This window comes from Lepus europaeus, chromosome 5 (assembly GCF_033115175.1).
Source record: "Lepus europaeus isolate LE1 chromosome 5, mLepTim1.pri, whole genome shotgun sequence".
NCBI classification, from domain to species: domain Eukaryota; kingdom Metazoa; phylum Chordata; class Mammalia; order Lagomorpha; family Leporidae; genus Lepus; species Lepus europaeus.
In genome coordinates this window covers 3394482-3406759 of record NC_084831.1, presented here as the reverse complement: position 1 = coordinate 3406759, position 12278 = coordinate 3394482, and the positions used below count along the sequence as shown (strand labels likewise).

The following is a 12278-nucleotide window of genomic DNA, read 5'->3' as shown; positions in this document are numbered from 1 at the left end:
TACTGCATAGGTACGCGGGGTCAGGGCAGTAAGTGACCTGCTGGCTCTGGGGCTAGCTGTGGTCACAGCACACCGTGGCCACCACCTGTGCATCTGGAGCCTGCAGCGGTCCAGGAGGGGCTTGGCAGGAGGGCCACCTGGGCCAGGGCAGCGGCAGGGGACAGTCTTCCCTGGCAGAGCAGGTGTCTTGGACCTGTGTTCCAGCCTGGAGCCCTCAGAGCCAGCTGCACTGCCCCAGCCCTCCCATCCTCTCCTAAACTTGCCCCAGACGCATCCCTTCTGTCTGGGTCATCGCTGAAGGGCCATTGCCGAAACCAGTGGGCGGCTGCAGTGTCCCCAGCCCCTCCTGAGACCTTGGGGACACCGCTTCAGCTTTCCTCTTCAGCCCCCTGCCCTCCCCACCAGCCTCAGCTGCCTCAGGCCCCACCCTGGCCCCTGCACGCCCTCCTCCCTGATTTGCCATCTGAGGCCCATGGCCCCTGGGTTTATAGCTGCAGCCCGAGCCCCTCCCCTCGGGACCTCCCGGCCAGCCTCTCCAGTCCAGCCCAAGTCAAACACGGAGCTCCCTGGTGCTCCCTGCCCCTGCCGCCTCCCCACCTACTGGCCACGTCCTCCTTGTGGCGCCCTTGACATGGCTGTTTCTTGCAGACCCGATCTCATCTGTCAGCCAAGGCTTTGACTTGACCTTCATGGCCTTGGTTCTCACCTCCTGCTCTAACCACGACCGCTGCACTGGCCTGTCCCCGGCCACTGTCTCCTTTCACGTAGTGACCCAGGCCATCCTCTCAAAACAGAAGTTGGTGGAGCCACACTGCAGAGAGAAGCTGCAGCCCTTGCCTGAGCCATGCTGCCCACAAGCCTTCGAGGTGCCGTGTCTTCCCAGAGGCCTCCTCGCCACCCCAACTACCTCCCACCCTCCTCTGCCCTCGCTCACCCTCACTGTGCTTCCAGGCCCCTGTGGCTCTGCACCTGCTCTTCCCTGTCCCTGGTCTTGGTTCCTTCCCCAGGCAACTTCCTGTGAAATCCCGGACACCCATTCTCTGGGCGTGCTTCCTCTTTGTTCCAAAGCACTTGTCACTTGACAAGTGACGTATTCTCTCCTGGCTGTCCCCCCAGTAGAACGGACACTCTGTCTCGTTCACTGCTAAGTCCTACCCCAGCAGGGCCTGGCGTGGAGGAGACATTCAGGAACTGAATGACTGAAGAGGAAGACAAGTCGCAGACAGGAGCCTTGCATCCCCAGCCCCCACCCCATGCAGTGAGCCCCCCCAGAGGAGCAGGCCGGGCTGCTGCCGGCACCTCCCGTATGTTGGGCCGGGCACTCGGCCTGGCACAGGTGGAGCAGGACATGGTTGCAGCCCCCGGTTGCAGGGGGCTGTGGGCCTCCCTCCAGGTGCTGCTCACGTGTGACCAGCAGCTGGGGACAGACATGCTGCTCGGGTTCCTGCTGCTGGGGGCCGCACTGCTTAGCAAGCACCTGAAGGAAGAGGCGGTCAGGGGGAGGGCAAGCGCAGGCCCAAGGCAGCGCAGAGACAGCAGGAAGGGTGCAGGCCAAGGCCTCCTGCCGAGGCACTCCTGGTCGCTGGGCTTCCTGGGACAGGTGTGAAAGAACCAATATTCTTAGGCTAATCCTCCGCCTTGCGGCGCCGGCACACCAGGTTCTAATCCTGGTCGGGGCACCGGATTCTGTCCCGGTTGCCCCTCTTCCAGGCCAGCTCTCTGCTGTGGCCAGGGAGTGCAGTGGAGGACGGCCCAAGTCCTTGGGCCCTGCACCCCATGGGAGACCAGGAGAAGCACCTGGCTCCTGCCATCAGATCAGCGCGGTGCGCCAGTCGCAGTGCGCCAGCCGCAGTGCGCCAGCCGCGGCGGCCATTGGAGGGTGAACCACCGGCAAAAGGAAGACCTTTCTCTCTGTCTCTCTCTCTCACTATCCACTCTGCCTGTCAAAAAAAAAATTAAATAAAAAATTTAAAAAAAAAATAAATAAAATATAAAAGAACCAATATTCTGCACCTGCAGGCGGACTTGGCTTTAACTGGCAACTCAGGGTCAGGTGCAGATGCCCCTCCAGTTCTGCGAGCTCCGTGCACCTCGTGCCCTGCTGCAGGGCGGGCAGCACAGGGGCCCCTGGTTAGGGGACAAGGAAGAGACAGAGAGGAGCAAAGTGCCTACTCTGAAGGCACCTCTGACCTGGGGGTCATACATGGGGTGAGCAAAGATGGGGCTGGGCGTGGCTTTCTCCATCATGTGAGGAAGAGCTGTGCTGCTTCCGGTTCTTCCCTCCTAAGAGTCGTGGCTTTTGAAGGTGTTCCCTGGGGCCTGTGCTGTGGCATAGCGGGTAAAGCTGCCCCCTGCAGTGCCAGCATCCCATGTGGGCGCTGGTTTGAGTCTGGCTGCTCTGCTTCTGATCCAGCTCTGCTATGGCCTGGGAAGCAGTGGAAGACGGCCCAGTGCTTGGCCCCTGCACCCGCGTGGGAGACCCGGGAGAGGCTCCTGGCTCCTGGCTGTGGATCAGCACAGCTCCGGCCACTGTGTGCATTTGGGGAGTCGTCAGTGGATGGATGACCTCTGTCTCTCTCTCTGCCCGTTTCTCTGTAACTGCCTTTCAAGTAGTGAATACATCTTTATTTAAAGATAAGAGCATGTTGCCTGCAGCTGAAGCCCCACAGATCAGCCTTATGTCCATCCAGACGCTTTGGGAGACAGGAAGTGGGGTCTGCTTAACTCCAGCCCGACCCCAAGGTGCCAGGAACCTGCCGGAACCTGCGCCTGCCCTCCCTTCTCTGGCTGGCTGTGGGGTGGAGCCACTCTGGTCAGAGCTCCCCACTGGCACCTGTCCCGGGGGTGAGCTCTTGCCGCACTGTCCTGCCCACACCGGCCCACAGTGGCCCGCCCCTGAGCTGCGTCCCTGCTGGCCAGTGCACTGTTCTGAGCTGCAGGATCTGCTTTTGGAAGTGTGATGTAGGCTGAGATGCCGTTGGTGGCGGCTGTGAGAATGTGGGGACCTCCTTCTCCACGCTGTTTCCTGTTTGCCGTCACAAACATACTTGTGCGACGTTAGCCGCACCCCGACTCAGCCCAGCCTCCTGGAGGAACATTGACCCCCACTGGAACGGCCCCTGGCCTGAGAAGGCGCAGCTTCGCTCTGTGGACGCCGGGTGGAAGCTGCACCTCTGCTGGTGTGTCCTTGTCGGGGGAGGGGGGCCTCTGTGAGTGCACGCACCCTGCTCCTGCTGCCATGTTGGAAGACAGGGAAAGCACTGCCATCCAAGCAGCAGTAAGCACCTGTGTCCTCCTCCGGTTCAGAAAGCCTGGGCTCTCGACCCAGATGGGTCTCAGTGGTCCAGCCCTGCCCGACTTCTGCCAGGGTTCCTGCCTTTGACTTTGAGAAACCCGTCGTCTCGGGCCGAGTGAGTGCGCAGTAGTGGAGACCCCACTTGGGATGCCCACGTCTCCGTATCAGAAGATCTGGGTTTGAGTCCCGCCGCTGCTCCTCATTCCAGCTTCCTGCCCATGCACGTCGGGGATGGGGGGGGAGGCAAAGGTGATGGCTCAAGTAGTTGTGGCCCTGCCACCCACACGGGCCATCTGGATTGACTTCCTGGCCCCCGGCTTCACCCCAGCCCAGTCCTGACTGCTGCAGGCACTTGAGGAGTGAACCATGGTTGGGAGATCTCTGCCTGCCTGTCTCTGTCTCTGTCTCTCTGGCTTTCAAGCAAATAGAATTAATTAACTGAGTTTTTAAAAAGACGCTCATCGTCTTTCCCACCCTGCATGAATGCTCAGGATAACCCTTACGATGACCGTGGCTAGTGCTGCTCTGCCGTGGTCCCAGCCCCAGAGTTGCCAGCTGGGGAACCTGGAGGGGCGGGGCGGGGCGGGGCAGGGCCGTGAGGAGGCCGTCAGCCAGCTGGAGCTTGTAATAACCCCTTGTCGGTCCCAGCGAGTGGGATATTTAAAATAAGATGAAGTTACTGTCTTTTTCCTAATATAGGAGGCTGGCACCCACACCCCAACAGATTAAATATAGAAATGGGGGCATCTCAAGTCCCCTCCCACAGCGCAGTCAGCGGCTCCAGGTCTCTCAGCAGCCAACTGCTGCTTTGGGTTTGAGGCCTGACCCAGCCGGCCAGGCCTTGGGAAAATAAAATAAAGCCTCTATTTTTAAGCCAGTCAGCACATTGTCGATATTTAAAAAAAAAAAAAAAAAACCGTTAGCAGCTAAATGTTAGATTCAAAAATATCTTTGGTACCCAGTGTTTATCCATATATTAGTGGCCAAGTAAGTCTTTTTTCCTTCCCATAATTCCTGAGACGAATGCAGTCTCCAAGGACGGCAGATCCTGCAATTTTGTTGTCATCTTTTAAGTTACAAGTCTGGGGAGATGAGGACAGCCCGTGACGACTGTAATTTGCCAGAGTCATTTCCAGTGCTGGCAGCACCCCTTGTGCCTAAGGAGAAGAAAGTGCGGAGGCTTCAGTGGGATCCTGGAAAGAGGCCTTTCAGAAAGAGCTGGGCACTTGCCTGTTTAGTTAAAGTGGCAGGATGGGAGGGGCCTTCCGGAGTCGGAGGGCTGGTGGCCTCCTCTCCCAGCCGGCCAGTGCTGGCAGCACAGGCAGCTGTGAGTCAGTCACCGTCGTCGTCGTTTTAACAACATTCAGTTTTCTGGATGGACTCGCTGATTGTAATGAATGGTGAGCACAGCCGTAATGCAGGTATTTTGTAGTAACCATCTTTACCAGCTGTCATGATGGCTGAGATGGTGTGGATTTTTACAGCTTTTTAATATATTTTTATTTGAAGGACAGAGACAAAGAGAGAAAACCCACATACTGGCTCACTCTGCAAATGCCTGCAACAGCCAAGGCTGGGCCAGGCCAAAGCCGGGAGCCAGAAATCCCATCCAGCTCCTGTGTGAGTGGCAGGGCCCCAAGTACTGGAACCATCCACCTGCTGCCTCCCAGGGTGCACATTAACAAGAAGCTAGAGTGGCCTGCGCTGTGGTGCAAGGGGCAAAGCCGCCACCTGTGGTGCTGGCATCCCACAGGGGCACTAGTTCAAGACCCAGCTGCTCCACTTCCAATCCAGCTCCCTGCTAATGTGCCTGGGAAAGCGGCAGAGGATGGCCTGGGATCTTGGGCCCCTGGCTTCGGATTGGATCAGCTCAGCTCTGGCTGTTGCAGCCATTTGGGGAGTGAATCAGCAGATGGAAGACCTCTCTCTCTCTGTCTCTACCTCTCTCTGTAATTCTTTTAAATAAATAAAAAATATTAGGAAAAAAACACGACAACCAGGAAGCTAGAAGCAGAGCTGACACTTGAACCCAGACGCTCCAACGTGATGCAGGCGTCCCAAGCAGCATCTGGCCTGCTGAGCCAAAGGCCACGTGGGTCCAGTTCTTCCATGTCTTCATGGGCTGCCTGACGACCTCATCCTTTCTTCCAGCAGCAGGAGCGGGCAGGCTCTGCTGCGGACCCTGCGGTGACACCAGGAAGAGGAAGAGAGGGCTGGAGGTCGATGTTTGAGCCTGGTCCTGAGTGTGGGGAGAGCAGTTCCCTTCCCTCCGAGTGGCCACCAGAGTCCAGCTCAGGAGAAGCATCTCGGCAGACCCCGCTCATCCTTCCATTTCCTCCAGTCCGCCGTGGCCACGTTGGAAAGTGCACTTGAGAAAGCCGCCAAGGGAGACTGGGGCCTCAGGCGGTTCCAGCCAGGCCGTCTTTGCCAGCTCGGGCCCCACTTCCTGCTCCTGCGTCTGTACCTGCAGGGCGAGGTGCCACCTTGGGGCAGTTCTAGTCTTTCCCCTGGAACGTTTTTCCATGTAGTGGGCCCTAAAATCCACCTGCTGCTCCTTCTCTCCACTGACCCTGTGTGGCCTCCTGGATATGCAGGTTCTCAAAGGTGGACACAGATCCATCCAGGTGAGAGCTGTGGCAGCACAGCCCTGCCCTGCTTTGAAGGCCTCTGTCTGACAGCACTGGGACCCTTCACCTGGCCTGGTCACCTACTGCTGTATCCGTCTCCAATCCCATCCTGGAATCAAGCCAGATGTGGGTACTGTCTCCTAACAAACCTGATAGGTCATGCCCAGCCCCTGACCTGGGCAGTGGAGTTCCATGGGCCCTGTCCAGCAGGCTCGGCCTCTCCAGTGGTCGACGTGACATCCTTCTGTGTCGGGCCCCCCAGGTAAGCAGGTCCTCCCCACAAGTCTCTGGCCCAGACCTGCATGCTGGCTGTTGGGGCTGGGGAGCTGTCACTGTCCAGGACCCAGAGTAGGATGCTTCTGAATCTGTTTCATTGACAAGGCATCAGCTCAGCTGGCTCCTGGTCCCACCTGGGACCAACTGAATCAAGGTGTCGCCCTTGCTGGAGCCCTATGGCTTGCTCCTGGAGCTGCTCCCTCTAGTCTGTGCCTGCTGGCCCATTCATTCACTCACTCATTCAGCAGCTGTCTCCGGCCTCCGTGGGGCCGCCCAGCCCGGAGTCTTCCCCTCAGTCTGCAGGGTCTCCGTGCAGCCTGGCTAACCAGGCCGTGCGTCCGGCAGTGTGTTAGCAGCAGTGGGGTTTTCGGGAGCCCCCGCCAGCAGGCTCGTGTTCTGGGTGTGAGGGAGATTACTGTGTCTCAGCAGGTTCTGCTTTCCAGGGAGTACGGGGTTAATTGTCGCTACTTCCTGCGCTCTGGACAGTAATCCCAACCCCACTCTCCCTTCCTTCTGCTCCCGGGGACCTCTGCCTCCCTCCACCCAGCAGAGCCATCTTGAGTTGACGTCACCACCTGCAGCCAGCACTGGGCGCTCAGGGACCGAGACCTGCCACCCCTCCCCCATTGTACTGCCCCGCCACCCTCACCGTGATCTGGGTCTCACTCTTATCTGTAATCACACCTGAGTTAAGGATTCCACTCTTGGGGCCGGCACTGCGGCGTAGAGGGGTAAGCCTCCGCCTGAAGTGCCAGTGTCCCAAATGGGTGCCGGTTTGAGTCCTGGCTGCTCCACTTCTGATCCAGCTCCCTGCTAATGCGCCTGGGAAAGCAATGGAGGATGGCCCTAGTGCTTGGGCCCCTGCATCCACATGGGAGACCCAGAAGAAGCTCCTGGCTCCTGGCTTTGGCCTGGCCCAGCCTCAGCTGTTGCAGCCATTCGGGGAGTGAGCCAGGGATAGAAGATCTCTCTGTATAACTCTGCCTTTCAAATAAAGTAAATAAATCTTAAAAAAAAATCCACCTTGGAACCTCAGTGTCACAGGCCTGGACTTACGGGCGTTGTGGGCTGGTGCAGGGCCTGATCCATGCCCCCCCACGCCAGACTCAGCCTCTGTTCACTAGAAGAGCCTGCTGGGGCCCAAGCAGGCCCTCAGTGACCCCAGCCTTCCTGGAGCTGGCCCTGTAGCCCAACTCAACCTGCATGAGTGCCCGAGCCCTGCCTGGCCCCAGGGCCCCCAGTGACACAGCTGCGGGTCCCAGGGTCTGCTTCCCTGCTGCCAGGAGTCCTCGCTTTTCCCCGTTCCTGTCCATTTTGTCCTCTGTCTCCCGATGCTGGACTTCAGCGTCCCCTTCCTTCTTCATTTTTTCCCTCAAAAAATCGAGCGTATCTCTGTCTCGTTTTGATCTCGGAAGGACCCTGCTTGTGGCTGTGTGCTGGTGACGTCTCCACCTGACAGAAGGAGAGCCACACCTGGACCACCTGCCATCAGTCTCTAGAGCACTCTGGTCAAAACTGTGCCCCCCACCCCAGTGCTGTGGCATAGCGGGTAAAGGCGCCGCCTGCAGTGCTGGCATCGCCTATGGGCACATGTTCGAGTCCCGGCTGCTCCACTTCCAACCCAGCCCCTGCTAATGCTCTTGGGAAAGCAGCAGAAGATGGCTCAAGTGCGTGGGCCCCTGCGCCCACATGGGGGATCCAGAAGAGTCTCCTGGCTCGCGGTCATTTGGGGGCTGGGCTGGCAGATGGAAGATTCTCTCTCTCTCTCCCTTCTCTGCCTCTTTGTAGCTCTGACTTTCAAATAAATTTTAAAAATCTTAAAAAAAAAAAAAAAAGCTGCCCCTGCACCGCACCAACACAGGCACACTTTCTGCTGGAGCCGTCCCAAGCTCTGCTCCATGAACCCATCACCGGCATTCTGGGGCTGCATTGGCGCCGTGTCACGGGAGCTGTCAGCCTCCCAGGGCACAGGCGGCTGCCCCAGCAGCACGGCGTGCCTCAGAGGCTGCGTGAGCGTCTGTGCCACCCCAACAAGTTTGCCTCTGGAGTCCACTTGGTCACCCTGGTGCTCTGTCCAGCTTTGTCACAATTCCATGTTTCCATGAGGCCTGCAAGAAGCCAGCCTGTGGGCTCTCACCCTCTCAGCTCCTTAAATGCTTGCATGGTCCGTGCACACACATGGTACACGCACATGAACACATGCACAAATTTACATGCATAACACATGAACATGACACCAGGTGAGGTGGGCGTGGTCCTGTGGCTCCAGGCCCCTGTGCACGCTGGGCATGTGGCGCCCTGTCCTCGGATCCACCTGTGACCTCCTGAGCCGTGTGTGGTTCTCACCCTGTGTGTCTCCTGGGTTTCCTCTGAGATGCTCTGTTTCTCTTTGCTTTTCTGATCATCCTGCTTCAGACCCCGACCTCCCCGGTGAGTCCCCAGCCGCACGATGGCTGCGTTCCTGAGGGACTACACGGCTCGTCCGGTTGCCCCGTCACTCCTGTGTGTGGGCACTGTTGCTGCCTCTCCTCACAGGTGCAGAACCCAAGGCTAGGCAGGGGCATCTGCCTGCCTGGTATGAGGCAGCCAAGTGTGGGGTGGCCGCCCACGCGTGGAGGCCACGCGATCAATCTTCTCATTCGCATCGGGGAGAAAACCTGGTTCTCCTGCCTTCTCCTCTGCGGGAATCTGTTTCCCAGTGTCCACTGTGTGCCATGAGCCCCTGCTTGAAAACCGAGGCTGAGGCCGGCGCCGTGGCTCAACAGGCTAATCCTCCACTTTGCGGCGCCAGCACACCAGGTTCTAGTCCCAGTTGGGGCACCAGATTCTATCCCGGTTGCCCCTCTTCCAGGCCAGTTCTCTACTATGGCCTGGGAAGGCAGTGGAGGATGGCCCAAGTCCTTGGGCCCTGCACCCCATGGGAGACCAGGAGAAGCACCTGGCTCTTGGCTTCAGATCAGTGCAATGTGCCAGCTGCAGCGGCCATTGGAGGGTGAACCAACGGCAAAGGAAGACCTTTCTCTCTGTCTCTCTCTCTCTCACTGTCCACTCTGCCTGTCAAAAAAAAAAAAAAGGAAAAAGAAAACCAGGGCTGAGCAGGCGGGACACGCCCCCTCGGAAGGTGCTTCTAGAAAAGCAGCGGTGGCCAGCTCTCGCCTGTCCTCGTTGCCACGCCCACCCCGTCATTTAGCAGCTTTCTCTCTTATTCCGTAGAAAACACTTGGTCTAGAAACAAATTTTTTTAATCAGGTACATTACATCACAGCTTTGTTTGTTTTTAAAGTTTTTTATTAAGGGAACGCTCAGATAGCCACAGAAATGGAGAGGAGAGAAAATCAAGCCCCCAGGTGTCTGAGTCTTGCCTTCAGCAGGTGTCAACGCCTGACCGTTCCTTTTTTTTTTTTTTTTTTAAGATTTATTTATTTATTTGAAAGAGCTACACAGAGAGAGAGAGAGAGAGAGGTCTTCCATCTGCTGGTTCACTCTCCAGATGGCTGCAATGGCTGGAGCTGCACCAATCCGAAGCCAGGAGCGTCTTCCGGGTCTCCCACACGGGCACAGGGACCCAAGGACTTGGGCCATCCTCTGCTGCTTTCCCAGGCCGTAGCAGAGAGCTGGAGCCGATTGGAGCAGCCAGGACTTGAACTGGCGCCCATATGGGATGCCCCACTACAGGCGGCAGCTTTACCCGCTGCGCCACAGCGCTGGCCCCTGACCATTCTTGTCTAGTATTTTGAAGCAAATCTCGCACCTCCTAACTGGAAGATAACTGTACTTCTGACGCCCATCATACCAGAATCACACCCTCCCAAAGAGGCCACAAGGCCGTGCTCAGACGCTCGGCCCATGTCCATTTCCCCTTCTTCAGTTGTGTGATTGGAACACAAGCAAACATGCGTGGCACCCACGGTTGGTGTGGTTTCCTGTGAGACAGAGCCCTCGGGGCAGGGGCCCCCACCAGCCAGCCCTCCCCCTTCCCGGAGTCCCCTGCTGGGCTCCGTAGGTGTCTGAGTCTGTGGCTCCTGCCCAGAACCCTGTGAGGTGAACCTGCCTTTCACGGGGCAGGGGGCTCTGGTTTTTGGTCTCTCTCTGGATCTTTAGAAATCATTTAAGGGGAGTGCATGTAACTTTCTAAACTTGGTAGTCGCTATTACGTTGATCAATACCACTTTTGCAAGTTGAATGTTGGGAGTATAGTTCAACCTAATCCAAGGTATAGTTTACATTTTAATGGAATGGGCACCTGTGGAGTAATAATACCATGGCCCTCAGCGTCCGGCTGCTTTCTCTCTCTGTGGTGTCCTGGGGTCCACAGCTTCGTAGCAGGTGCCATTCCGTGTTGTGGGTCACACCGCGTCTTCTTCCCCGCCTCTGCGGTGGACACCTGGATTGTTCCCGTCCGCTGGCCGTGGCGGCAACACTGCTGTGCTGTGTCCACAAGTTTCTGTGTGAACATATTTGTTTCTCTCTCTCAGACGTCTATCTAGAAATGGAGTCGTCGGGCCATATGCTTCCTCTGTACTTAGCCTTTTGAGAAACTCCGGCTTCCAAAACAGTGGCACCATTTCCCCTCCCGCCCGGGGTGGGTGTGGCTTCTGACTGCCCCGCCCCATCAACACTTGTTATTGGGGAGTGGCCCAGCAGCCCTGAGGACGCTTCCCCGGCAGGATGAGAGACCTGGAGAGGAGAGGAGAAGGTGGTCACTGTGCGAGTGGCCTAGCATTGCCGCCAGGGTCATTTTCCAGAGCTCCTCAGGAGGCCAGGTGTGAGAGCTGAGCTGTACCGGGCACCTGGGTGCATCCCGGCCGCCCTGGCCACTTCCTGGGTGCAGAGCAGCCGCCCTTCCCTCACCTGCCTCGTGCCGCTCTCTCCACAGGTGTCACCATGAAGCTCATGGACGAAGTGGCCGGGATCGTGGCCGCCCGCCACTGCAAGACCAACATCGTCACTGCTTCTGTGGATGCCATTAATTTCCACGACAAGATCAGGAAAGGTACAGAACCGAGGGTGGGAGAGCGCCGCGCTCTGGGTCCCTGTGCCTCCCACACCGCTCTCTGGGCTCCCTGTGCCTCCCACGGCGCGCTCTGGGCTCCCTGTGCCTCCCACACCGCGCTCTGGGTCCCTGTGCCTCCCACGCCGCGCTCTGGGCTCCCTGTGCCTCCCACACCGCGCTCTGGGCTCCCTGTGCCTCCCACGCCGCGCTCCTGGCTCCCTGTGCCTCCCACGCCGCGCTCTGGGTCCCTGTGCCTCCCACGCCGCGCTCTGGGTCCTGTGCCTCCCACGCCGCGCTCTGGGTCCCTGTGCCTCCCACGCCGCGCTCTGGGCTCCCTGTGCCTCCCACGCCGCGCTCTGGGTCCCTGTGCCTCCCACGCCGCGCTCTGGGTCCCTGTGCCTCCCACGCCGCGCTCTGGGCTCCCTGTGCCTCCCACGCCGCGCTCTGGGTCCCTGTGCTTCCCACGCCGCGCTCTGGGTCCCTGTGCCTCCCACGCCGCGCTCTGGGCTCCCTGTGCCTCCCACACCGCGCTCTGGGCTCCCTGTGCCTCCCACGCCGCGCTCTGGGCTCCCTGTGCCTCCCACACCGCGCTCTGGGTCCCTGTGCCTCCCACGCCGCGCTCTGGGTCCCTGTGCCTCCCACGCCGCGCTCTGGGCTCCCTGTGCCTCCCACGCCGCGCTCTGGGCTCCCTGTGCCTCCCACACCACGCTCCCTGGGTCCCTGTGCCTCCCACACCGCGCTCTGGGCTCCCTGTGCCTCCCACACCGCGCTCTGGGTCCCTGTGCCTCCCACGCGGTGCTCCTGGGTCCCTGTGCCTCCCACGCGCGCTCCCTGGGTCCCAGTGCCAGTTTGGTCGCCCGTGCCACAAGGGACAGGGAGATGGAGTTGTGTGCTTGGTCCTCGCTGCGTAGGCGGGGCCGGAGTCCAGGGTGCGGCTGTGATGTTTCAATCTGGTGAAATCCACAGTGCAGACAGGACCACGGCCTTTGTCCTCCTAGAGGTCAGCATGAGCGCACCCTCCAAAGAAGCCCCTGGACAGCCCCAGGGAGACCCCTGCACGTGGCTGCCGTGGCTGCGGCCGCCAAAC

At 59.0% G+C, this 12278-nt stretch overlaps 1 protein-coding gene across 1 annotated transcript in view; it reads left to right on the top strand.

Annotated features, from left to right (window-relative positions):
- The window catches only part of ACOT7 (acyl-CoA thioesterase 7), a 100553-nt gene that overhangs the window by 58471 nt on the left and 29804 nt on the right, over positions 1 to 12278 (top strand). The window contains exon 7 of the mRNA XM_062190351.1: positions 11075 to 11191. Within this exon, the coding sequence (XP_062046335.1) occupies positions 11075 to 11191 (117 nt within the window). The remainder of the gene's footprint in view (positions 1 to 11074; positions 11192 to 12278) is intronic.